The 27,642-nt window shown below is 45.1% G+C and overlaps 1 protein-coding gene across 1 annotated transcript in view; it reads right to left on the minus strand.

Annotated features, from left to right (window-relative positions):
- The window catches only part of FAT4 (FAT atypical cadherin 4), a 151,536-nt gene extending 130,184 nt beyond the window's left edge, over positions 1-21,352 (minus strand). The window contains 1 exon segment of the mRNA XM_050895269.1: positions 16,064-21,352. Coding sequence (XP_050751226.1) covers positions 16,064-21,352 — 5,289 coding nt within the window.
- Between the last annotated feature and the right edge of the window lie 6,290 nt (positions 21,353-27,642).

Genomic DNA, 27,642 nt, shown 5'->3' on the forward strand with positions numbered 1-27,642 from the left:
ACGACACTATTCACATGCTGTAAGAGACCTAATTCCAGCATCCGTCAAGATAAAACTAGATTTCAAATGCTTAGGTGTGCGCAAGCTGGCACTTACGAAACTACCACTGGTTGAGTTTAGTAACTTAGAGGGAAAACGACTTTTAGGGGACCCAGCTCAATGTTCTCGTCTTATGGAAGCTACTGACAGGCATTGACTGTGTAAACCCACAATGCCATATTTATAAAGTAGTTTTACAAAGGGCATATCTTTCAAAATACATAAAGTCACCACATTGAAACTACCCTGCTGTAACTTTCACATCAGTCTGTACATAATATCTGTTAAATGGATTCAAGAGTACCACAACATTACATAAACTTTTGTATTTCAAAAGTTGTGGTGAATCATATAACTATATCCTACTATTCTTCTTCACATGACTGGGCGGGGGGTGGGAGGAGAAAATCACAGCAATTTACAAAGCACTATCAGCTAATACAAGGAAAACCCTTCCCCAAAAGATCAAAGTTTCCAGAAAGTAAATCAGGGGTCTCAAGAGAGGTTAGGAACAGAGAAATGCAACTCATGTCACTGAACAGGAGCAAAAACTGTGGTGGCCCACAAATCATGGTATCTCCAAAAAACTTTGTATCTATTACATACATTGGGCTGTTCCTGTTGAATCCAATTCATACAAGATCGATCGACCCTCTTACTCTTCCGTTCCCTCCTGAGTGCACCTCTACTCTGCAGGCTCCCATACATGAAGGAGGCATTCTTAAGTCATTTGGAAGGTTTGTATGATGTAAAAGCAAATAATTTCCTAAAGCACACCAGAAGCTCAGCTGCCATCCCACTATCCCTTTAGATAAAAATCAAATCCCAGTTTAGAGAGACAAATAAGATAAATATTTTGATATAACAAATCTCAAGAACATATTTTGCAGAAGCATATGCCCAAATTTTATACATTATTCTAGTTTGAAAATGTAATTTCAACAGAGTTAAATTTGATCCAGGTAAAAGAAATACTGAATATTATGCAGACTTCATTCAAGAGATGCTTAATTACATGTTTCAGCATGCTGCAATCATTGGTGGCAGTCACCAACAACATGGAATTACAAGTGGAACATGACAGCCATTGCCAACCGCGTTAGACAGGGTGCCTTACCGTTCCCTTATTTATAGAACAGATTTCTCATTTCCCCAGATGACACCAATGAAAAGATTCACATGTTCACAGAGGGCACATCTCCAGCCTCATTACTTTTCACTAGGCATTTAGAAACATCAAGTCAGAGCAATGTCATTTGGCTTAGAATTGGTAATAACTGATCAAACCCCCGGTTTTCAATTCCAGTGTTGCAACACACGTAAAAACAAGTGTTGGTAAATCGTTCAATATAGGTGTTACTTTATCTACAACCCAGGGAGAATGACAGCTTTTCTCTCCAAAAAGCACCAAATGACTTGGAGCATACATTATTATATTCAGATCTTGACAGCTATCACATGGAAATTAATGTTTCTGGCTATATATAGTATATTGTGAAATATTCGACTGTGTTTCTATTGTGCACAACAACAACAACTCCAACTGCCTCATTTCTACATTCTTTTATAAGCATTTTATATGCTCGGTGGGGGGGACAGAAAAAGAACTTAGTTAATCATGAAGCTTTTTCTTTCTAAAAGCAAGCCATGCTGACTGTCCCGATTAATCAACGTCTGTGGGAGTCGCAAAGGAAATCCAATGCGCTGTTTCTATTTCAGAATCCTTTATTCTAAACACCAGACTTCCGGTTTTTAAATGAAGAAATACACAGACAGCTAGGTATTTGTTGTAATCATATTAAAATATATTTTGGAGTGGTGGTGAAAGACAGTACCTTTCAGCCTACTAAAAGCAGTTCTTTCTTTTCAATACAACTTTCTTCAATGAAAACTAAAAAACTGTTAGTAAGCCGAATTTCTTCTAAAAAGGAGATTGCCATGTAAACTTGGTTAAACATTTATGAACCATTGAATACCCAGTCTATTTCATACGCTTCCATCTGCAGGTGAACTTGGGGGCCATAGGAAGGTAGACCTGTTAGCACCAACCTGCTCTCAAGCACGCTATAAGCATTTGCTGGTCGCTATTCCTGATGTAAACAGAAACCTGCACCTACTATGGGATTCACTACCCAAATTTAGCCAAATCTCAAATGCAGCGGCTTACTTTAAGCAAGGCACACAGGTCCCAGTGTGGACACTTTGGGGGCGAGTCTCCCACCCCATGATAGATGGGCACGGTCCCCTTCTTGATTGCCTCTGAAGGACAGTCTCTGGGGGATCTGTTGTCCTTCCCTGAGGAGATACTGGAAGCCTCAACAAGAGGCTTATTAGTCTTACAAAGCTGAAGTTACATGCTCTGAATTCAACTGTAAGCACTAGATGCATCTGGAGAGCCAAATGAAGAAGTACCTCAATCATAACATTATAGTCCCCACATTAAGCAAATACCAAGAGAGAAAACTTGCAGGGGATGAGAGCTTGCAGGTGACTCCAAAACTCACCACCACTTCAACTGAAAGGACTGCTGATCCCGACAGCAGTAAAAGAGGAAAATAGCTCCATTCAAACTGCCTTTGGTGAAGTCCTTCGCCGCAGTGCGCACTTAAACATTTCTGAAGGATTTCCCGGTTTAGTGAGCAGCCCATTTTATTTTACATAGGAAATACTTTATTTTCCTGTAAATCGGGAGGTGGCCTACAAGAAGTCTTGGTGCCATCAGAAGGTCAAATTCTGTTAGCCTTACACTAGTAGTTCTTCTGGTCTCCAAGGAACTAACCAGGGGAGCAAAGATAACAGGATTTTGTAGTTAGGTCTTTATGCGTGCAACACACTCAAGTTTCTCAACAACTACATTTTCTAAGCCTACATCTTCCCCCCATAAAGAACCATTCTTATTCCCAAGAAATATTACTTCAGGTAATATTTTCATTAAGATAAAGCCTGTAAAATTACGTAGGTGGGCATATCAACACAACCCTTCTTAGTGCTACCTTTTTTTTTTTTATCTCCCATTCTTTGCTTTTCCTAAGTGCAAGCAGCTATTAGTAGCTGGAATAGATGTGGTATGAGTACAATTGTTAGGCTGTTTACATGCCCCCACCAAACTACTTTAGATGGTTTCTCCATTCTTTTTACCAGCCTATGTAAACATCAAGTACCTACCCCCTGACTTAAGTCGGATAAAACTACACCACAACAGAAAGCGCTCTAAATTAATACTAGATAAAGCTCCCCTTTATTTTTTAAATTATATGAACAGCGAGCAATGCGTATGTTTACAAATGAATTTCTAGAGTGTAATTGACTTCTCTACAGAGGCTCCTACAAAACTGTTCTCCGTTAAGTTGTCCTGTAGCCCACTTTGCACTATAATTTATTGCTAGTTCTTTTCCTTGGAGTACTGTGCTAACACCATTGTCTTATATTCCTTTTTATGGAGCTACATCCCTGTAAAGTGCCTAATTATAAACTGCAGAATGTCTTGATTTCCTTCTTTCCTTGACAAAGGCAAGTTTTTTGTTAGATGTTTAGTGTTTACCCTGTGTCACTTTCAATATAGATTCTAATTTACACAAATAGAAGGTCTTTCTTATTTACTCGGGGCCTCATTTTCTGCTTGGTTATACCAATGTAAATGAAGAGTAATTTAATTAAATAAAATATAGTTACAGTGATGGAAAATTAGCATAACTCAAAGAAAAACCAGTCCACTGTTAGTAATAATTTCTTTTATAAATTCCAGATTCTCATGCTCATACGTCCTTTATAGAGCCAAAGCTGTAATAACAATGATACATTTTCATGGAAAAAAAGTAGCATTTTCCTGCTTACACAAAGGGCTTTTTTTTTCTTCCAGAAGGAATGTAGCTGGGCTGCATTTATTTTTCTATTTGTATAGTAGTAGCCACAATTAATAATCATAATATTATGGTGTATTTATAGAAGAGACTGTTTGCACATGCGAGACCTCAAGGCATCAAAAAAGCACTTCATTTTTATAGCACTGAATCTCAGAATGAAACACTGTCTCCCTCCATCAGTTTCAGGCAGCTTTGCTGCACCAAAAAAAAAAAAAAATAGTATTTCAATGTCTGTTTTAAAAACATATACATATGGGGTGATCAAGGAAGGAGAGAAAGAGCGTTTAGAAGACAACAGACCAAAACAGCACTGTTTTGGATGAAGTTTGGTCTTAGTTATTTACAATATACCATTAGGAGTATGGCTTTGCAACTAGATTTTAATGTATTAGTTTCTATGAAAAACAACTGCAGTATCTCAACTTAATGACTGCAAATTGAAAAAGATATTCAAAATGAAATTTTTTTGCCCTAGCATGAAGTCTCAAGGACCATTTTTCTTTCATGCTCACCAGCAAGAGCATCCTGCAGATTTCCAGCTGTCCTGAGCAGGAGAACACTACTGTCATCATTTACAAAACAAGAATCTTTCTTAAGGCCTTGTAATGAAATTGCCTGTTTAAGACTTTGCTTTAAACATATGGAGGAAAAAAAAAAGTCTTGCTTCTACTCCCTTCTCCTCAGCCCTGCCCTGATGGATGGTGTTGGTCATGGGTGTAACAGATCCAACAGACTTGGAACAACCACTATGTCTGGTGACAACGATTTATTTCGGCAAGCAACTTTAAAGTTCAGACATACCATTTTTAGATAGCAGCGACCAGTTAATTTCTACAGCAATAAATAACAAATGCTAAGAAGAACTGGACTTTGCTCAGATTAAGAGTCTGTGGGACTTGCTGTTCCCTTACACGTCCCTGTCCTGCGGTGGCTTGGCTTCCTCCTCTGCCAAACAAACTGCAGACAGACTTAGGCACTACCTCCTTGGAGGACAAGACATTATTTATACATATATGTGTATACACACATATACACATGTTTATGTATACACACGCATCACAAAGCATGGTAATAAACAAATAATCATGGTAATAAATGACCTCAGGAACAAGGAGACACGAAGGGGCCGTGTAAGAGGAGAGTTACCATTGAGGTTGGTTATGAGCAGCGGCAGCCACGTGCTTTTAAGGCTTCTCAGTCCCAATTTTTAGGAGCTACTTTCAGCAATGCATCGGGCTTTTTCTATTAGCAGATAAGAACCGAAGGTCGGACAGCATGACATAAATCCCTGAGGACACATTATTGTTCATTTGTTACAGAAACCTAAAAGGAGGGCTTAGCTCCAGCCTTTGGCATCCTACCGAGCAGGAGTATTGAATTTATACAACTCCTTTCCTACACTGTAAAATGTATTAAAATAAACATATTCATGTAGTCGTCTTCCTACCCTCTTACCCCTGTCTCATACACAAACTCAAAACAGTACCGAGCAAGGAAAAAAAAAAAAAAACCAAAAAAACCCAAAAAACCCAACCAACAATAAGAGACACCTTTATCAGCCTCAGCCATCTGTGTTCCTTTAGTCTGATCCAAGTATTTTGGCAGGCATGTGCGCAGCTTGCTCCTACCCAATATCATCCTGCCCTGCAAGAAAAAGTCCACTCCCACTTCCTCCCCTCTCCACCAGCACGCGGGTCAAGCAGCGTTCTCAGTCTGTCAACTGCAGGACTTGAAATAATAAGGTATCGGTGCTTATGTTTAATTAATTACGATCTCAACACAATCACTTAACCTTATTCTGAGTAACTGCAACCCCACTTGATAACACAGCACGGAGAAATAAACAGCTGATAAAAACCCACGCAACTTTCAGTGCTGACCGTAGGAATTATTTGGAGTTAAGAAATTCATACGTAAAAATAAAATGAAATGAGCTGACTCCTCCAAAGTTAGAAGCGCAGGAGTTAAGAGAGCTGTTAGAGAGAGAAAACAGTGGAAGGAAAACCTCTGCTTCATATAAGATCACCACCACCATAAATTAGTTTCCAGACAATCTGACATGACCCTACTGGGGTTAAAATCTGGATTTTCATTAATTTGTTCACTGAAATCATAAAGGCCCAAATTCTTTTCTCAAAGCAGACAGACATAAAAACTTTATTAGGCAACTTTCAAAGGGAATAGAATCGTGCTCAGGAAAACAATCATTTAAATACACACAAACAAAAATGCAGGTCTCAAAAGACTAAGAGTGCAATAAACTACTGAGTTCGCCTTCTGCTTCTAAACAGCCTTGTAATTGCAACATGTCTTCATATTTCAGACAGCAGGACATTTTGATGGATTAAAAAGATTTGTTGTATTGAAAAGAATAAAGAATGTGGAACGAGGAAAAACACCAGGAAACCTGAAGTATAATATGATAGAAGAAATCCTCTATGGAAAATACAAGCTTTAAGCACATATACTACAGATGTGTACCATAGCTCAGGCATCTTATTTATTCCTCTGAACTATTTCAGCAGAATTCGCTTAATTTATCAAAAATGATCCAAAAAGGAGCTGACATGAAAAGCCCTCAACTCAGTTTTCTCTCCAGCTCTCCAAGGAACAATTTATCTCCTAGTACACTGCAAGGGAAACATAATCACATATTTCCCCATACACAGTGCCTCTGGCAAACCCACACCCCTAGCTTAAAGTTTTAAGTAGTGCTTTTTTTATCTTAATATACATATATGCCTCGCGATGTGAACTTGTTTTTTTCTCTCCCCAGCTGCTTCAGGATGCTACACATCAAATTCTTGTTTTGATAGCCAATTGCTATTGCTGAATTTATTTCAGCATCACCTAGTGTTGGATGCTATTTAAATTAATTTGGTCCAAGCAGGATATAAGTTCTGAACATAGCTTAACAAGAAGACTACAGATTTGGGTAGGGGAAATATCACATACACATTCTTAGAATTAATAGTCTTCTCCTGGATTATATTTCAAGAAATGTTGCAGCTACCAAAAAATAAAACTTTTGCCTAAAAACCCAAAGAGGAATAGATACAAAGCTCTTGCTTGAAATTGTAAGTTAGTATTGTACTCATTCATATTCTAGACAAAAGCACCTCTTGAAAAGGCATCAAAAGCGTTAACATTGAATATACCTCCGAAGGAATCCTTAAGGAAAAAACTTAAATGATTTTATAACTAAAACTAACACTCACTAGCGTAACTCCCTGGGTGAAAAGCTGTCTTTTGTTCATTCTTCGCTGCATAGTGGATGTTAAACTCGTATCAGCAGCAATATCAGAGCGGAGCTATGAATCAGCCCAGAGCAGCTCCCCATCTGACGCCTGGCAGAAAGCCACTGGCAGGATTGCAGACCCTGCTCCCAGTAGCAGGACGTGCACACGGGTGCCGCAGCACTGGGCCGGCTCTGCTCTCCGGGAGAGAGGGCAGGAATGAATCGCAAAGCTACGATGGAGACCTCCAAAAGCGGTCACTCGCATAGCACAGCTCGTAAATCCACTCTTCGTTCCCATCAGCGACAGTGACCGTTACGCGCTGTACTAATAAGCTGCCCCATAAAGGATACATCCAACTAAGGGCCTGGAAATGAGTCAAAAGTAACTCGTAAGACACAAAGTCTCCAGCTCATCAGTTTGATCAGTGCCGTTCATACAGAATTAAATAAGAAGTAGATGACATGCCCTCCACACGGATGCAGGGCACGGCAGGCTGGGCACCGCAGTACAGCTCCAGTACAAAACCCGAGCTCCTAGGGGAGACAGGAGCACTTGACCTCTTGCCAGGCTGCAGCAGAGGCCCAGAAGACACCTACCAATGTCAATCCTTGAAACAGCAGCTTTAGTGTTCTCTTATGCCCTTATATCTATTAAAAAAAAAGTCAGAGTTCAGGTTACTGGGGACAAACTGCAGCGCAGCACAGGCACACACGTGCCACACCAAACACAATGCACGATGACTTCGCTCTGAACCTTCATCACCCATCTTGTATCACAGGTAGTATGAAAGAAACAAGTGCGCCCTTCTTATTTCCCGCCTGAATCTCCTAAAAACTAACTCAAAGAGTCACACTGCCACCCTTCCCTCACCTTACACACGCTTCTTTGCTCGTAATGGCAAGCTGGGGCTTGACTCCTGCTTGGGAGCAGTCCAGCTAGGTACCTGATGAGAACTGAAAACGGTACAGGCAGGTCCTACAGCGTTGCTTGACCCAGTTTGGTTGTTTTCCAAGCACATCCAACCGAGTGGCTGAAGAGAGAGTTCTTTTGACATGTGCACGTACATGCGTATTTAGAAGAGCATAGCTAGCCACGAGGCTGGAAAATGCAGATACATGAAATCAAGAAAGTTACGATTTTGTATTAATGCTGATGATACTTCACATGCCAGCCATATGGCACATCTCAAAGCTATTCCCATTTGTTTCACTTAAAAATCTGTGAGAAAAGTCCTTTCTTCGTGTTTCAGCTCTGTTAGAGGATCCAGATCAGCTTCATGGGGCTCTTAGGAGTTAGCTTCCCTCACTCACATGGCCACTGCAGGGAACCCAGACTTGGCCAGGGGATGCCACCTCCAGGCCACAGGGCAGAGAGAGGGGGAAGGTGATGCACTGCGAGAAGATGCTCTTCTCCAAAAGAAGGAGCCCCCAAAGCTCCTTCTGTCTGTCTGAGCCTCAGAGGCTGCTGAATGTTTTCAACACGAGCACGCCTTTCTGTCTGTAGAGCTGGATGGCTGCATTAAATATAGTAGAACCCTTATACACTAATTGAAGATCACTATGTCAATACAAGCAACAGCCTATTAATAGTGTGTATGTGCGAAGACTGCAGAACATGAAATGCTAAGGCAAACGCTTGTTTTCATTACTTCTTGCATAGCTGTTGGCACCTAAATTACCACTTCATAATAGGCTCTTTGAAATTCTTCTGCATTAACTAATGCGGCTATACGTATTTTTACAGTGCAATCATAGCTATCAGTTTCCATCTGTTCTACTGTCCTTTTGGTATGTTACTGCTCTGAGGAAGTAAACAAAAATAGATCACTACAGACACAAACCTGGGTGACAGTCTAGACTAAGGGTCTCATTAAAAATAAGATTTATTAGAATAGAGAGAAACATCGTAGTAAAACAAAGACACAGTTTCTCTAACATAACTGGTATTATTCTTGGCAAAGTGAAGTAAGGCTATAAATTTACTGAAACAAATCAGTATGGTACTGATGTACCATACTGATCTGGCATCACTTCTACTGACTACAAGAATATGTTAGGAAAACTCTTTGTTTTACTTCCATTTTAGTCATCATAAATTTCTTTTCTAATTAGAACCCAAGAGTATTAGGGCTTGTCTCCACACAGGTTTTGCACAGACACAATTACATGGGTAAGAATCCAAACTGACTTAACACTAATGCTACTCCCTAGTCTAGACACAGTTAAAACAAACTATACCAGTAGAACTATGCCCTGCTAAGGGGTTGCTTTGCCATAAATTAAACAGGCACCTTGTTATCGGAGGGGTGGCAAGTGGCCCTTGGAGTGGTGGTTCAACAAAACCCAACCTCTGAAAAGACTCAGAAGAGACCATGGAAACATCTGGAGCCTCCTTCCATCAGTCAAAAGGGTACGAACATCCTCTGATGAGATGCAGTCTCAAGGTTCAAGATACGCACAGGAAATGGGAAAAGACAATAGCAAAGACTTCAGGAGCCAACGACAATGTAGTCTTACCCCAGGAAAGCTAGCCGTGAGAGCTGGAGACATCAAGAGGGCAAGCAGGCTTTGGTGACCAACTCCTGCAGTTCTCCCAAATGAACGGCCACCGATTGCTTCACCTAGCACTAACACGTGGAACGAAACCTGCACTCCAGCAGCTCTGGGGGGGTATCATTTTACATGGAAAAGGACTCGCTTATTAACATCGATAGAACCCAAGAATCATTTAGAGATTTGTATGAAGAATTTAACACTTAGCAAAAATACGCACATGAAAATTTTGCTCTGGTTTTTGGCTATTATTTCTAGTGTTTGCATTAGAGACACATGAAAAATAATATTTTCCATAATAAAGAATGTTGGTTTTAAAGTCTAGTGATTTTTAACATAAAAATTATGAAGTGACCTCACATGCAAAAATGCCCAGAGGCTGCTAAAACAGCAAAGAAATGAGAAATTCTAGATATTAAGAAAATGTAGCAAGGCAGAATCATTAAAGAAATTAGAGAGGATGAAAAAAAGAGACAACTTTGAACTGAAACCCACAAATTGGTTTGGAGCAGTTTTCGACATAAGGCACATTCATCTTCCACTCTAGTTCAAGGAGAGCTTAGAGATCCCTTTTCAGATCAGTGCAAATGACAGCAATAACTTAAATAATTACATGTTTGTCAGAATCAGCAATATCAGCACTAGGAAGAAAAAAAACTGGCTTTGGAGCTGGGACAAGGCAGCAGATTTTCATTGTTTACTCAAATGTTTCATAAGTAGTTTCCTTTGTCAAGCTACAATTAGTGTGCCATGTATCATTAAAGAATCAAATTATTTATAAATAGTACGAATACAAGGAGTACCCCATTGTTCTTATTTGTACTGGTAAATACGAGACATGCCAGATAAGACTTCTCTGAAGTGGGTTTCAAATTCTCTTACTAAATTTAAAGCCCTCCACCATTAGCCAGCTTGGTTAGAAAAGTAACACCTTCAATGTTTTGCCCCACCGAGCCACCCCTTGCCCTCTCTCAAAGGGATGTTAGGTCTAGGCCCACATCCCTGAAGCGGTACCCAGCCCAAACAGCACAAGGGATGCATCGTGCTCCTATGGCTCGGGCAGCCTCTCCTCCAACATATTCTGTCATTCCTGCTTAGCAGCATCTTCCCTTTCTCAGTCTGGGTTTCTGGAGCTCTGCACCAGATACGTGCAACGGAGGAGACAGGTTTTGAGTACCTCCATCTCACTCCTAGGTCCGGTGAGGACCCGCGGGGTGCAGGAGCGACACAGAGCTAGCTAAGCCACAGGACCTAGACTGGGCTGAGTCAAAAAGCTCCACATAAACTAGTTACATCACAAAATCGTGGTTTTATGGCCATGGCTGCAGTTCACACTGAGTCAAGGAGAAATGTCCTATGATTTTCTTTCCAGGAGGAGAGGGCCATTCATTCTGCCTGTCTTCATTAATTTCCAGATCTTTACTATGCCAGCAGAAAGCATTGTCTAAAATCCCCGTATCTTGCCTGATTAAAGAAAGAACACTTTTTTCCTAGACTAAGGATTTGGGAGATAAAAGCCTCCCCCAACTTGGAAGTCCAAGCTTCCCAATAGTGCCAGTCATGAAATGTAGCAGAAGCAGCAGCTACGAATGTACAAATGCAAAAGAAAACTCAGTGCCTCATGTTTCCCTGTCTGAAAACGAAGACAACCAGCCCTCTTTTGAGAGCATGTTAACATTCACAGGTAAAAAGTGCTACTAGGATCATTGATCCACCTCTCAAAGTATTTCCATTTTCAAATCAATACCATCACTAAATCTTTCACTTGAAGATTATACATTTTCCTCATTTATACCCTTCTCTCCCTTCCTTGGAAACTATGAACCTATTTAAAGTATATGAAAGATGTTTACCTGAAGAAGTAGTTCACCTCCCAAACTGTTACCCTTTCATTTGTCATACATGATATACATGCTAGCACCACTGGTCCCTAGCAAACCCACTGCTCCTTTCAAGGAAGCCATCCACTGAAGGGTTAAACATCCAAACTAGAGATCCTGACTAATTCCGTTTAATCCCTAGTAACACAGCACAGAACATGAGGTATTGTCCCTGGGTTCCAATTATTACTGGCAGCCGAGAAACAGGGTACAACGTACAAGCACCCAAAATATCCCACAGCATACGATCATTGTTTTGGGAGGCAGGGTTGAATAAAGTCACATGGTTTTCAAGTGATGCCAACATGCATTAGTCATTCTATATTCAACATAAAATCATGATGGTGAAACCCTCAGCCCTGCCTGAAGAGGTCAAAAGAGAATTTATGTTGGAGAGCCAAGAGAAAGGAGCTAAGCAATTGCTGAGTTTTTTCTTTCAGCAGAAACACATAAAAAGGCGTAAAAGGGCAAACAGAAGGACTCCCTTCAGGACACCTACCTTATTTTTTTCTTGTCTGAGAAGAACAGTGCAACACCTAATGATTAATACAAGAGGGGAAAAACTAAGCCTGATCACAGAACGCGTTCACACAATGTCAAATGATCTAGTTTGTCACTGTAGATTACACAGAAATAGGCTAAAAGTCCAAAATAAAAAAGAAAAGCTTTCAAATTCAATAATAACTATCCAAAATTACACCACTTGGCTGTAAAATACAATGGAACAAGCACTTGGGTTTTATTTGCAAATCTCAGAGTATTTGGTACTTTGAGCATAAAGCTTTACCTCATGACTTGCACTTTTCTGACCCCCCCCCCCACTTTTCTCTCCTTACAGTAATAACAAGCACAGAAACATACACAAATATGAAATGTAGTGCTAAAAAAAAAAATCCACAAACTGTAAATAAACTGTTCTTTGTTTTCTAAACTCTTTGCTGTTTTCTTTACTGAAAATATAACGTAACCCTTCAGTTTCAAGGCATGTCAGCTGCTTTGGGTTCAGAAGGGGATTCACCCCAGTCCTGCCATTGCATAGCTCTTCCCTTCGACCCTCTCTTTAGAAAGGGCTAGCATACAACCCTGGTAGCTATGCAATCAGTGGAGCTATACTCTGATCCTATAGGACAAACCCCAGGGATGGATGAGAAAGACTGGAAAGAGACTTTTTCAGTTGAGCACTGGGTGGATCTTTTCAATATAGTTGATATTATTAAAAAAAAGACGGTAGAGTTTAGTGACAGAATTTAGGAAAAAAAATATCACAGCATTTCCCAAGGGCAGGCACTGATTCACTTCTAGAGTAAGTGGTTTCACGCAAGCCTGCTCTTCTTTTATGCTGCCTGCTGGCTAGACAAAGCCTAGCCACTGTTTCGAAGCTGTAAATATCTCTATTTCACACCAGGTATCTGCCACCCAAAACCATTCCTAAAGTCTACATTAGACAAAAGATCTATTAGCTTTCTTGCTACTGCTGCTCTCTTCATCAATCTCAGCCAGCAAGTTCAGCACCGGGTGGCTCTGAGTGCTCAGTGGTTCACTCGCATGCCACAGCGCAATTAAGATGATGTCTGGCATCAGGGCAGAAGGCGTAGCAGGCAGTGAAGAAGAATGTAGAAGTTGTTAAGCATATCCTATTACTGTTTTTCCCTTTTCTTTAACCATAGTCAGAAACAAAACCCAACATACTCTTCATAAGAGAAGGAACAAAGAAAATACACAATACTCAAGCTTTTTCCTCACAAAAAAACCAAACAGAAAAAAACAAACAGAAAACAAACAAAACTTACGTCCAGCTTATCTATTCAGAAAGCTGTCAGGTATAGTGGTACCAGACCTATTGAGGCTTTGCACACCTGCATCAATGCTTTACAACATACTTCTCAAGGGGGAATCTAAAAATCAGTCAGTCTTCATCTTACCATGTATATACCAAAAAAAGTTTAAGACATTATGGGCAAAAGAACACTTAAGTTTTGTGGCTTTAGATATTCTACAGGTTCATGCGCATTCATTGTCCCTCAGCGTTCTGGTTATACCACCACTCAAGCCATCACCTTAAAAACCAGGACTGGAATAAAACATGAAACCTTCCGAATTACACATTTGATGCACAAAGACTTTAGCATGAGTGTGCTTTAAGGTGGGTTTCCAAAGATAAGAGATAGCGTTCACGTACTTGGGTACTGGCCGGTTTTTTTATGAAAGAAGATTGGCAGCAAACTCTAAGACCAAAATGTGTGCACTGCATACATCAAACCAAAACCAAAAAAAGTTGCCATCCAAAAGCAACATGGAAAAAAGCTGCATTGCTTATTCAGCACCCACTGACAGTCAGCTTGCACAAAGAATGTCGCTGTAGTAGTTCTTGTTCAAGTGTGGGACAGCAGAAGCCATTCCAGAGAAATTCAATCAGTCAAGAGGAAGACTGCATATGGTTTTGTTTTTTAAAGTTGATAGCTGATTATAATTTAGAATATCTTTCTAAAGAAGCACAGTAAGCTAATTACGTTTGGGAGAAGAAGCATTTTAGAAGCTATAAAGATACAACCAGTAATATGAAATCCTAGCTCCCAACTATTGCTTTCAATGTTCTTTACAGAATAAAACATTTGCTTTTGATTTCAGGAGTGGTTTGCATTCAACAATGTAAAATTTGTTTAAAGTTTCAATGGTTACTCTCTTCCCTGCTCACCAAATATTCGTATTAAATACTTTCACAGCGTGCAAGACTATTGCAACCATAGGGTCTCCTATGAGTCCTTCTCCAATCAAGAAACTCTTCGGTCATGCAGGCAGATTCAAAGTTGAAGGATTGTGATCCAAATACCCACTGACAAAGGCTTAACCCTCAAAACAACTGTCCATCAAGACAAAATATGACGTAATAATAATAAAAGAAAAAAATGGTAAAGGTTTAATCTTTTACAAATTACTAGCAGGGGTACAAAGACCTATATAACAGGAATCTTTTCATAAAAATAGCATGAATAATTTAAACCAGCAGCACTACTAGAACAGGTCATTTTCCAATACACTACTGCTCTTCAAAACTTGATAATCAACAGCACACAGCACACACACACTAAGATGAGCTCTCTCATACGTGCTGAGAAATCTTTGAGTTTGAACAGTGCTCAAACTCCCTGCCTAACAATTACTCTGTAGAGCATCAGTCACTGCCAGTATAGGAGAGTGAGGTTACATACCTATACAGCTGATACTTAAACTACAGTAAAACTACAAAAAAGCGGCTATGAAGAGAAAAAGCTACAGCTGCCAAGCAAGAATTAGAAATACCACATCTGCTAAAATCAAAAAGGAAAAAAACCCAAACCACCACAGTATCCTTGCTGGCTCAAAACTAAGACATAATTCCCAAGAGGAAGTATAGCTGGGGGTAACACCTGGGATGCACAGGGCTATGCAATAGTGAGGTCATATGTTCAGCTGGCGAGGGAAATGGTTGAACCACTACACACTACCAGCATCCTCTGCTGGTTGACCCACTCAGCGGTGCCAGCCCCAAACTTCCCAAACTTCCAGGAGCTGCAAGTGAAATGGCTCACAGTGAAGTGCAGAAGGCAGCTCCAGAAGATGGTGCAAGTTAAAACCAACACAAGGCTCCCTTTCACACCAGGCTTCTCGGTATTCCCGCAGAAGACAGCAAGAACGGTGTAAACGATCAGCTCTGTGGCTCAGTTACCCGACAGAGCAAATAAAACATTTGTACTTCACAGGTGATGTTTCAAACCTGTTTTCTACCCTCTGCTCCTCCAGCTAGTCATGCAGAGAACATTTAAAGACCCTTCCGTCAAGGCAAATGCCTTTGTGATAAGGAAAGCTGCCAGCTAAAATGTTACACTTTTACCGCCTGTCACATTCAAGAACAGAAACAAGACCATTTTCATACTCATCAGGGAGGGTAAAGAAGTGACCTAAATTGGAGATGCAGGAGGAGACCTATCTGAAGGATTTAACTGGGCAGGGACGCCAAGCACATCCAAGGCTTGAGACACTAGATGAGCTGTTCAGAGAGCAATCCCCTGCTGGCCAGTTCTCAGACAAATACTGACATGATGACTGTAGCGAAAGAAGTCCGCTTATAATTCCCATAGGAATAGAAAGGCTTAGCATAATTAACGATTGCTAAAATGAGAAGGCATGCAAAACTCCAAAACGCCCGTGATTAAAGCTTTTAGCACCTGAAGTATTTAGTGCCTAAAATTTATTCGACCAGCATTGTGCCTACAGCAGCCAAATTTAAGCACTATGCCTAAGCCCCTCTCAAATTTCTAGGGAGGCAGCTTTGAGGAAAACAGTTTGAGGTATACGAATTGAAAGGTTATCTTTAACTAATAAATCAGCAGACTTAGCTTTCAGGTCTTCTGCTGTGCACTACCGTCTGTAAAGCAGCTAACAACAAATACAAAACAAAACGGCTCATTTAGAAAGCAAACAGGTAAATAATTACTGAATAAGAGTTTTACCTCTGCTCGTTGCGTGCGGGGCAAAACAGATGACTTTTCAATGGCATAAACATCCACCAAGTAGAGACGTGCTCCTTGCTCCCTGTCCAAAATGGCAGCGGTCTGGATGACACCAGTATGGCGCCCGATGGTGAAGAGGCGCCCGAGACTCTTATCTTCACATCGGACGGACACGATGTAATATTCCACCTGAGCTTCGGAGCCCCGCGGACTCGCCGCTTCGATAGATATCACATTTGTCCCGATAGGTTCACCTTCTTTTAAGATGGTTATGTATTTCGGCTGAGTGAAAACAGGCCCGTCAACCCCTTGCAGAATTATGGTCATCTCGGTGGTGGATTTTCTCCTTTCAGGGCCAAGATCCGTGGCAGAAACTATGAGATTGTATATGAGCTGAGAAGGCACCAAGGCTGACGCTACCCTTAAATCTCCGCTATAGCGATCCACAATGAAGGTTTCGGTATCTCCATTGACTATTTCATATTCCACTTCTCCGTTGGCGCCCTCGTCAGGATCCGCAGCAATAATTGTCGTTAGGATCGAACCGATCACAACTGAGGGGTCGGCCGCGAGAGCGTTTTGCGATATGAACACGGGAACGTTGTCATTTTGATCCGTCACCAAAATGGTCACATTCTTCAAAGCAAATCGCCTGGACTCCACAGGAACAGCCTGATCGGTGGCTTTGACTGTTAACTCAAAGAGATTAGCAAACTCGCGATCTATTTCAGCGTTGGTAAATATTGTCCCTCTCACTTCATCTATACGGAAATGATTACCCCTTGGCATCTGCTGAATGATTGCATACGTTAGCTGCCCGTTAATATCCGCATCTGGATCATGAGCAGTCACAGAAATGACAGAGCTACCAACAGGAACGTTCTCAACAATAGATTTAAAGATATCCCCCGGAGGAAAATTAGGAGGGTTGTCATTGAAATCCCTAACATGTATTACCACTGACATTGTAGATGACCGTGGTGGCCTTCCTTGGTCTTTTGCTGTTATATTTAGTTTATACAGAGACTGTGTCTCAAAGTCCAGTTTCTTTGCAAGAAAAATACTACCAGTGTTGGGACTGATGCTAAAGGTCCCATGATTGTTTGTCCCCGTAATGCTATAGTGGAGGTCAGCATTGTCACCTGAATCAGAATCGGTGGCAGTGACAGATGACACAAGTTCACCAACTCTCATATTTTCCAAGACATCCACTAACAAGGTTGACTTAGGGAAGGAAGGACTGTTGTCATTTTCATCCAACACATCAATGCTCAACATGCAAGTTGAACTTAGGGAAACTGCTCCCGAGTCTACCGCTTGGATGACAAGCGAATACGACGCAGTAGCTTCGTGATCTAGTTTGCCTACTAAGGTCACTTGGCCTGTGCTGCTATCTATTGCAAACTGGTTTTCTTCATTTCCCTTGATTACAGAGTAGTGAATCAAACCATTAACCCCTTCATCAACATCTGAGGCAGAAACTCTCAGAACCTGTGTCAGATTTGCTGCCAATTCTGATATAGAAGCTTGGTAGAGATCTTTCAAAAATTTGGGGGCATTATCATTGATGTCTTTCATGTAGATTTGCACAGTTGCCTGATCCTTTAGAGGCTTTGGCAACCCCTGATCTGTTGCTATTACCGTGAGACTAAATACTGCAGCTCCCCTTTGTCTCATAAGAGCTTCTCTGTCAAACTGATGAGTGCTTCTTATTTCCCCAGTTACCGTGTTCAGCTCGAAATTTGGCTGCATATGCTCAAATGAATACCTGACTTCACCATTTGGCCCGAAGTCTTTATCGACAGCATTTATTTTACCTACATACGATCCACCCCTCTGCTCCTCTTCAAAATAAAATACGTAGTTGGTACTGTTGAACAGGGGCCTATTATCATTTACATCCTCCAGAATTACGGTAACATTCACAGTAGCATTGAGTGGTTCCACTGCTCTATCAGAGGCAACAACCAGTAAAATATATCTTTCCTGAAGCTCACGGTCCAGTTCACTTTTTATATACAGCTGGCCATCTGGGAATATGCCAAAGGCATCCCCAGTATTTCCTTCAATTATACTGTAAGCTATTTCGCCATTCACTCCCGAGTCTTTGTCGGAAGCCTGCACCTTAAAGAACCTGGAATTCACAGGCTCCGACTCCAAAATAGTAATTTCATAGGAAAGCTGGTCGAACACAGGCGGGTTATCATTTACATCATGGACAGAGACAGTCAGGATAAAGTTAGAGGACAGCTGCGGCACCCCCATATCCGAGGCCAGGATTTCAACCTGGTAAGACCCAGCATTTATGTCAAGTGGCCCTATTAAGCTTATGGCACCTGTTTGTTCATTGATTGAAAACAAGCCCTTCGGGTTTTGCTTAAGGCTGTAAAGGACCACGCCATTAACACCTTCATCAGGATCAAGAGCTTTGGCCTGGAATATGGTATGCCCAGCTTTCCAGTTTTCAACCACATTTACACTTTCCACCGCGTGAATAAAGTGGGGGGAATTGTCATTTAAATCTTTGACAGTTATGTTGACCATAGCATCTCCAGTTATCGCCCCACCGCTAGCAACCACCTTCAGCTGGTAAAATGCTTGCTCCTCCCTGTCAATAATACTGGCTGTGGTGATCTGCCCCGTCACCCTGTTGATGGCAAACATGCCCCTTTGGTCACCCGTCGTAATAAGGTAACTGATGTTGGTGTTGAGGTCCATGGTGGAAGCAAAAACAGTACCTACATGGTAACCTAGGGCAACATTTTCAAAGACAACAAAACTGTACATGCCCTGGCTGAAAACAGGTGGATTGTCCTGGGTGTCCAAGACAGTGATGGTGACAATGGCTTGGTTCTGCGACTGAAGATGGCCACCATCAGTGGCCACGATCTGCAACTGGTAAGCAGTTTTCTCCTCCCTGTCAAGGGCTATTTTTGTTGTGATGACCCCTGTCTGGCCATGGACCTGAAACCTGGAGGTGTCTCCAGCTGAGATGCTGTACTTGACTGTCCCATTGGGTCCCAGATCAGGGTCCGTGGCAGACACTGTGGTCACATAGGTTCCGGCTGGCTCATTCTCTTGGATATGGGCAAAATACTGAACGGGGTAAAACACAGGGCTATTGTCATTCACATCCAGGAGACTCACGTTAACTCGGGCTATCGAAGAAAGGGGAGGAGAGCCTAAATCAGTGGCCAGGACCTGCAGGGAGAAGTGAGCCTGCTCCTCCCGGTCTAGCTGCGAGATGGTGCTGAGCTTGCCCGACACAGGATCCAAGCGAAAGATCCGACGAGGGGTCACCGAGGAGGGGCCAACCGCTGCCAGCGCCGGCTCAGCTTCCTGCAGGGAGAAGCGGACAGTCCCATTGTCCCCCAGGTCCCCATCCGTGGCGCTCAGGACCAGCAGCTCAGTTCCCGAGGGGGAGTTTTCAGCCAGGGACACCTGGTAGCCCTCGGGCTGACTGAAGCGAGGTTTGTTGTCGTTGACATCCAGGATGGTCACCACCAGCTGTGCGTAGGAGAACTTGGGCTGCACCCCCTGGTCGCGGGCACTGATGTTGAGCACCACCTGAGAAGCAGTCTCCCGGTCCAGCCCGCTGGAGACGGACGTGCCCGCGGCATGCCCGGCGGTGCCGCCCTCGGGGCCGGCCGTGGTGACCAGCCCGCTGTGCTCGCTGATGCGAAACCAGCCAAGCTCGTTGCCCGAGACGATGCTGTATTTGAGGTTGGCGTTGAGGCCCGAGTCACGGTCCGTGGCACTCAGGCCCCGCACGTAGCTGCCCAGGGGCACCTCCTCGCTGATGTTCACCCTGTAGACCGACTGCCCGAAGACGGGGGGGTGGTCGTTAATGTCATTCACAAAGATCACCAGGCTAGCTACTGACGAGCGACTCACAGGAGCTGCCACCCCCCCGTCGGGGGAAAGGGCAGAAGTGGGGGAGCCCGGAGGCGGCGGCGGGGCCCCGTAGTTATCCGCCACCGCCACCGTAAGGTTATAGGCCGGGATGCGCTCCCGGTCCAACGCGGCTGCTACCTTTATAAGGCTGAGGTTAGGTACCTTACTGCTGTGCACCTCAAAGTGCCGCTGCTCGTTTCCCGCCAGGATCGACACAGAGATGTTCCCGTTGGCCGCGGGGGAGTCGGCATCGCTCACCGTCAGCAGGGCCACCACCGTGCCAGGGGCCGCGTTCTCGTCCACGGAGGCAAAGCGGGAGGTGGCCGGGAAATAGCGAAACTTCACCCGGGGCTCGTTGTCATTGACATCGAGCAGGCGGATGAGGGCCTCAGCCCGGCCGCTCAGCGCCGGCACCCCTCGGTCCATGGCCTGCACCGTCAGCGAGTACTGCTGTCGCACCTCATAGTCCAAGCGCTCCCGGATGCGGATCACCCCGCTCTCGGGGTCCACTTCAAACGGAAGGCTGCCAGCCCCCTCCCCACCACCACCGCCGCCGCCATCACCTCCTTCCAGGCGGTAGCGGATGTCAGCATTGGTACCTTCATCAGCATCAGCTGCAGCCACCTGGAGAACGCTGGCCCCAACAGGCGCATCCTCAGGCACTCGTGCCTGGTAAAGGGTCTGGCTGAAGACGGGTGGGTTGTCATTGATGTCCTGGACGGTGACGTTGACCTGAAGGTACCCCCGCCGACGGGGCTCGCCCTTGTCCTCCACTTGCACCAACAGCTGGTAGGTGGGGGTGGCCTCCCGGTCCAGCCCACCCCGGGAAACCAGGTGCAAGAAAGCTCCTTCACCGCTGGGGTTGAGGGTGATGTTGAGCCGGAAACGCCCCTCCTCATTGCCGGCCACGATGCGATAGGAGCCGTGGTCTACGCCATTAGTGCCACTGTCGGCATCGGTAGCCGTGTCCAGGATAAGCTGGCGCCCGCTGCCCGTGTCCTCCTTGAAAGTCACCACGATGGAGGGATCGGGGAAGACAGGCGCGTTGTCGTTGAGGTCGAGCACCAGGACCCGCACCTCGCTGGGGTAGGTGGGCTGGCTGGAGAGCACCACCAGGTCCACCACGTCGCTGGCCAGGCTCTCGCGGTCGATGGTGGCGCGGGTATGCAGGGCACCCGAGGTGGCGTTGATGGAGAAGAGGGCGTGGTGCTCGCTCAGGCGGTAGGTGAAGCCGGGGCGGGTGGCGATGGTGCCCACCCAGGTGCCGGGCGGCTGCTCCTCCAGCACCTGGAAGACCTGGCGGGGCTCCGCGGCGGCGCCCAGCGGCAGCAACGGCACCAGCAGGAGCAGCAGCAGCGGCGGCGGGGCCCCGCGGACGGCGGGGGGGCGGCCCATGGCGCCCCGGGGAGGGGAGTGGGGGGGGGTGCCGGGCAGCGCCCCGAGGCGGGGGCCCGGCGCCGCTCCTCTCAGCGGCGCCCCCGGGGGTCCACCTCCCCCTGCAGCCGCCCCGACCGCTCCCGCTTCCCTCTCTCTTTCCTCACCCACGGAGGCTCCGCTCGTCCTGCCCCGCCACGGACGGGAGCAGACCCGCCGGCGCGCCGCGCTCACGGGGCGTTCTGCTTCTGCTGCTGCTGCTGCTGCCGCCGCCGCCACTCCTCCCGCCGCCGCCGCCGCTCCGGGGCTGAGGGGCGGCCGGGAGCGCCACGCCGCATCGCCGCTCAGCAGCCGCCGTCGCTACCGCCGAGGGCCCCGCGCTCCGCCGCTCCTCAGCGGCCGCCGCCCCGCCACCATGCCCGGGCGCTCACCGGCGATGCGGGGCGCCGCCGGGTTTGTAATCCACGGCCGCGGCGCTCCCCGCCGCCGCCGCCGCCCGGCCCCAACTTTGCCCGGCGCTCATTGATCCCTTCCCTCTTGACGCCCGGGGCCGGCTCCCCCCCCGGCCTCCCATTGGCCGCCCCGCCCACCCCCGCCCCGCCCACCGCCCCGCCCCGCCCGGCGGGGGCCCCGCCGCCCCGCGCACCTGGGGGTCCGCGTACCGGCCCCTGCGCCCCGGGGGAGCGGCCGCCGGTGGGAGCGGGGGGGGGGAGGCTGCCCGCCCGGCCGCCCCGGGAGGGAGGCGTAGCTCCCCGCCGAAAGGCGTTCTTGCGTGGAGTGAGGAGAGAGTCGGGGCGGCGAGGGACACCCCCCCTCCCCGTCCCCGGTCGGGCTGAGGCGGAGCGGCGCGGCGCGCCTGCCCCGCACACCGAGGGACGTGGCGGCGGGCGCCGCGTCTTATTTTTAAAGCAGCTCTTGAAGGAACTTAAGGGCCGCGCGGCGGCCGAGACATGTTATCCCCGGGAAGATGCTCCGCTTGCGCAGCGATAAACTTCCAAGTACTTGTAGCGGCAGCGGGCCGCAGGGCAGCCCGGGGCCCCGCCGCCCCCGCCGCCGTGTTCCACGCGTGGGCCGGGAGCGCCCTCTGCTGCCCCGCCGCCGCCGCGCGTCCCGCCGCCCGGCCCGGCAACCGGGGCTCCTCGCTGCCCCTCCACTGCCCGGGGTAGGGGGGGAGCGAAGCGTCACGCGGATGCAGGAGCATCCCATGGAAACTGCAGCCTTGGTCCGGGTGAGATCTCCGCCCGACCGAACGCCCCCACTTTCCTTCATCCCGCCAAGGCAGTGCCTTTAATTGCCCCGGAAAGCCCTAATCCCGTCTGCCTGCGGTCACCGCCAAGCGTGAGGGCAGGGACAGCCCCGAAGCCAGCGGTGCTGGTGGAAGCAAAAGTCTAATTTTTAATTTGTTAACCTTTAAATGCAAGCACGGATGTAAACACGGCGGTCAACCAACCTGTAGGCAGCAATTAAGCTGGACAAGGTAAATCCAGCGTAGCCATGTAACAAATCAGTAAATACAGAGTTTATTTATCCTTGTGAGGTAGCTAATGAACCTGGCAGTGGATTTTCCAATACGGAAAAGTAAGAAAAGAGAGAAGTTAGCTGAAAAGAAACGAGTAGAGCATATGAGTAATGTAGAGTTGGAAGAACCGTGAGGATAAGGTGTCAAAGGTGGTTTGTTCCCCTCTATTCCCCTGGCTATGATGAAAAAAAGGAGATCAAATAAACATTAGCAAGAGTCTTGACTGGAAGTGGTTAGTACGGAAGAAGCGGTGGTTCCTGTCCCCGGATGGCATTGTCATCTAACGCAAAGAGATACTTCAGGCCATTAACTCCTGCAAATCCCCGTTTCCTTCAGGCGCTGGAGCCTCACGCCCACAGCCAGCCCCGACCCCGTGGGCACCGCAGCCAGCTGGGAGGGCCGGCGTGGTTGGGAAGCCTGGTGCCCAGCACTCCTCCCTGCACGGCCACCCCGTGCCAACGCTGTTATCGCGGGGGACCTTTCCTCTCGGAGGCAGCTGTCCTCAGCCTGTGTTTAGTTTTGCACTTCTCAGTATCTGCTACCGACCTGGAGAAGGACTTCGGTGCCTGAAAGTGCTCTGCTTTTTCTAGCTGCACTGGGTGGTTCAGTAGGAGATAGCAAGTTTATCTACAAATTGTTCTTAGTGGAAACGCCTCCTTCCCTCTTGCAAGGAGCTGGACAGTAAAGAGATGCGACAACTAAAAAGGGATCATCGGTCCTGTCTGCCTGCCTGGATCACGTAACGCTGCTAAGGTCTGCACCAGTTCTTTGATATTTAACTCCATCTACAGGCGTGCATCGACCCTTGCCTGCAGTGAGCAATTCACTGGGTCTTCTCAAAAGGCAGCCCTGTGTATCTAGGTGGCTTTGTTATTGGTATTACAAAAATGCCCCCAGTTTAGATGAGGTGTTTAGAATGAGCAGAAAACAGCGGTAATACTGTATTCGCAAAGAAAAAAGATTATATGGGGTGGAGGGGGAGGATTAGCAACATAAGTTAACATCAGCCTTAGCCAGAATAACTCTTCAAGCATTCGCCATGGCTTAATCGCCACAGGTTTTTCTCACTACATGGGATTTTTCACATCTGCCAGCTAAATTTGAGCTTCAAGTCGAAAACACAGCACTGAGAAACATGGTGGGCATTCTCACACCCCCTGGAAGGACTTTGGTCCATTCACTAATGAATAGGTCAGAATGAATCATTACCCAAGTATTTCGTGTGTGGAACAGACACAATCTTGTTCTAACGTTGTTCAAGCTTTTCTGTGCCCACAGTCTGCACTTTCCTCTGGGCTCTTCTCTCAAATGTCAAAATTAAAAATGCTACTGCAAAAGTATGCAAATTCAAATATACGAAAACTCAACATCAGCCTTTTACATGCTGTACATCTGAGGTAAGCAAATTGCATAAAATTCTGGAAAAGAGAATATCTAGAAAACGGGAGAATATCTAGACAATAGGTTTTAAAGCACCAGGTTTATGCTATCCTAGACACTGGCAAATAACGCCTCTCAATATCAGGTATCAGAATTATGATACGCACCCCTTGCATTATATTAACACAAATGATACATTGCAAATTTTTGCAACTCACATATGATAATAAATCAAACAATATCTATGTGTTGGTTTACAGGCCTTGTAATTTAATATTTGGAATTACATCGCTGATCTAATATGATGACTGTAAATATCGGCTAGTTGTTTCAGAGACAGAATTTGCTTAAGCCTTTTGTATCGATAGATGTAAAGCTATCCTAGATGTATTTCTAGATAAAAGACACCCACAAAAGAAAAAAAACCCAACCCTGAAGTTCCTGAAGTGTTCCAGTATATCAAAATTCCATTTCATAGGATTCAGAAAGTGTTTTTTTAATCAAAATGTTTACAGAAAATTATATAAAATTTTACAGCCAATTTTCAGTTACCAAAACAATTTCGGGCAAAAAATTGTTATAACATTCTTATTGCAGCTGTATTATATTTTTAATGTGAGCTTCTATTTCAAACGTAGCCAAAGTTAGGAGATGTTTTAAGAACAACAATTTTATTTTATTCTTTTTTTATTTTTTAAAAAAAGTTATTTTAATGGCTAAGAAACAAAAATAATCCATTGAAATTAAAGCAGCTATGGTAGACATAAACCGACACAAACCTCCCCGTGCTGTCACTGGTACTGTCAGCAAGATGTGCTTCAAATGAGTTAATGGAACAGCGTGATAAATCCCTCGGGATCCGTTCTCTCCTCTGTCACTGCCCCTCATTTTGCTTCCTGAAAGATGAACACTTTTTTTACGCGAGGCTTCGGATGTGACTGTCACAAACACTGCATTATTTCTACGTATCAGTGGTAAAAAGGCAGGGCAGGACAGAAGAAAAAAAAATAAAAGGCAATAAGGAAAGCTTGTTTGCCAGCGACAGGATCACAGCCAGCGGCTCCCCTGAGTCCCAGGTCTTGCTGAGCAGCTCCAACGAGAACAGTGCCGGCTGCGGTGAGGGCTCCCCATCTTGCCTTGACAGAGAGTGGTTATGAGGAACTTGCTGGGGTAGGAAGCAGGAGAGAAATCACTCATCACCCTCAGCAGAGTTTGTCCCTGTTACTCAGACTGAAACTAAAACAGACCTATGATTTTGTTGGCATAGGAAAGCTGCTAAAGAACTAAAGCTTGTGGAAACCATGACCATCTCCAGTGGAAGTGCTACCCCAGTTGCTTCAAAAAGCTAAAATTCTAGGCACTTTAAGAAAGTTTTTTTGCTTAGCATGAGGGTAATGAAGAGAGAGAAGAAAAAAAGAAGAGAGGTCTTAAAACTCAGGCAAACTCCCCAAATTCTTCCCTGAAGCCCACTGGAAACTTTACATGTAGATCTGTTTCCTCTTTGCAAGTCTCAGAGTCTATGAGTAAACCATGACAGAGAGCCATCCTAAGCCAACTTCTACTTCACGTTGCATTAACTTCAGTCCAGAGTAGCTCTGCTCGTGTCAGTGGAATTACTCTGGTGGTACATCAGCATAAGCGTGGGTAGAGTTTTGACCCCTTTTAGATTAACGCAAATAAATTTAGACACAGTTAAAGCTGTGCTAGGAAGTGTTCCACCGCTCATAACTTGTAAGAACAGAAATAAAGTGAAGAAAAGGTCATTTTGCACTTTTCGTCTTGCCTACAGCTCTGTTGATAACACAGCCCAACACTTCATCAGGCTTTCACCTCCAGATACAGAAAAAGAAATCAAATCCCAACACCGTCCAGCTCACACTCCACGGCGAAGTCTTAATAGCGACCTCATAGTGTCCAGTGTCAACAGATCAACACATCTGGCTGTCACGTTTAATGCGTTTCCAATGGTGTTTCATCTAAAGCGGCCAACGATGCTGCTGAAACGTTGTGCTGGAAGGCACAGAAAGTAGAGAAGCAAGTGGAGGGCTGATGCATGAAATGAAAAGCATTATAGGGAAGAAAGAAAGTTTTTAAGCATGTTTTCTTCCCGCGTAAGCTAAACGAAGATTGGATGCGTACCTATTATCTCACACAGTCCTCAGAGGTCTCAGGCTTATAATCAGATACTATGACAGGCAGAGAATTTTATTCTGCAGCCAGAATAGCAACCGGTTATGAATTCAGCAGATCTGGCAGGTAGGTTTCTGTGTTTTGTGTCTGACGAGCTGAAGGCGAGACCACAAAAGCCCCGTTTGATGCACCGCACTCCTGAGTAACGGGGGACTTGGCATCGGGCATTTTCATTATCCCTTGCAGGCAGCTGGAATCCTGCCCACACTTACATCGTTACAGCTTATGGTCAGACTCGATGATCTTAAAGGTCTTTTCCAACCTAGATGATTCTGCAATCATCGACAGACCCCAGCTTCATTTATGGTAGGAGATGTCAGAGTACTTTTAGGAAGGGCTTGATCTTTTTGCCTGCCTAATGTCATTCCTGCAAGGGCACGTGGTGGAGCTGGAAGCTGTTCAGAGGAGCACACCTAGGTCTTCCCAGGAAGTAGTTTCTAGTTTCACTAGGATGATATATAAAGGAAATGTCACCACACGGCTCCAGGAAGATATTCCTGTACTCCTACGTGCAGCAATCGAATCCATTTGCTTCTCATCAGCACTGTGCTGGGGAACTTTGTAGTCAGGAAGTTAGACAGATATCTTTTTAAAATCTTAGTGTGTCCCAGAGATGAACCGACAGCTACCCTCTCGGTGTGAGCTACGCTCCTTGTTCCTATATACACAACTTTATGCTGTATTAAAATGCATTTTGGTCTAAGTTCAGCTTCCTAGTAGGTAAAGATAACCAATAATGCAGCTTGTCTAGGGACGTTACCACTCATTTTTATGTTTTCATATGGCGTGTGCTGTATCTCGGTCAAAAAGCATTCCACATTGCTCTGAATAACTGACTTGTCATTTTGCTACACCACACATTTTGCTGTCGGCTGATAGATAATATCAGAATTAATTTTATTTCCTTCTAGACTATTGATAAAGATCTGGAATGGTATTTGATTAAGACTACGTGGTTCCCGGCAGAGCCACTAAAAACACCTTAACTGAATGAGGATAACTTATTAACTCATTTTTTTAGGTCTATCGGTCCACTTGTGTTAGTGCATTCAACACAGACTGCTCTGAGTGGGGATATTTTATCAGGATTCATATGGGAATAAGTTAAATACTGTAAAGAACCCTAGTATCACTACTCACAAAACCAATATCAAACTCAATTTTTATTAGATGTGTTTGTTTCTTGGATAAATCCTATTTTTAAACACGTTACAAACCAGCT

Source organism: Gymnogyps californianus, chromosome 4 (assembly GCF_018139145.2).
Source record: "Gymnogyps californianus isolate 813 chromosome 4, ASM1813914v2, whole genome shotgun sequence".
In the NCBI taxonomy this organism is placed as follows: domain Eukaryota; kingdom Metazoa; phylum Chordata; class Aves; order Accipitriformes; family Cathartidae; genus Gymnogyps; species Gymnogyps californianus.